Genomic DNA, 597 nt, shown 5'->3' on the forward strand with positions numbered 1-597 from the left:
GGGTGCGACAAAAAGAAAAAAAAAAACTTCCCTCCACATTTTGCAGGTTGACAAATGTTTCGACAGCAAACACATGGTGCGTATCTGCCCAAACCATCATCATCATCTCAATTGATTTTAATTGTTCATTTGTGCCAAATATTGTTAATTAATGCAATTCTGTAATGCGAGGAATTAATCAATGCAATTCTGTAATGCGAGGAATTACTTAAAACATCTCCATTTTTCCACAGAGTTGCTCACGCTAACAAGAAAGAATTCTTTGAGGTTCCAACTGGTTGGAAATTCTTTGGTAACCTGATGGATGCCGGCCGTTTGTCTCTTTGTGGAGAAGAGAGTTTTGGAACTGGTTCTGATCACATCAGGTATTAACGAACAGAGCTCATTTTTTTTGTTACTGCTTTTTTTTTTAGCAAAGATTATTTGCCAACATAACATGGCAGTCCTGGTTTAGGACGAATGTTGCTGTAAATTAGCCCCTGGAGACATCGTCTCCAGCTGGCTATACAACATGATCTATGTCCTTATATTTTCAAACAAGGGAATCTAAATTACAGCAACATTCGTCCTAAACCAGAACTGCCATGCTCTGGTGGC

At 38.7% G+C, this 597-nt stretch overlaps 1 protein-coding gene across 1 annotated transcript in view; it reads left to right on the forward strand.

Annotated features, from left to right (window-relative positions):
* LOC106876411 (phosphoglucomutase) overlaps positions 1–597 on the forward strand; it is a 20,163-nt gene that overhangs the window by 16,113 nt on the left and 3,453 nt on the right. Inside the window, exon 5 of the mRNA XM_052976294.1 lies at positions 202–365. Coding sequence (XP_052832254.1) covers positions 202–365 — 164 coding nt within the window. The remainder of the gene's footprint in view (positions 1–201; positions 366–597) is intronic.

The sequence above is a fragment of the Octopus bimaculoides genome, chromosome 24, assembly GCF_001194135.2.
Source record: "Octopus bimaculoides isolate UCB-OBI-ISO-001 chromosome 24, ASM119413v2, whole genome shotgun sequence".
Taxonomy (NCBI): domain Eukaryota; kingdom Metazoa; phylum Mollusca; class Cephalopoda; order Octopoda; family Octopodidae; genus Octopus; species Octopus bimaculoides.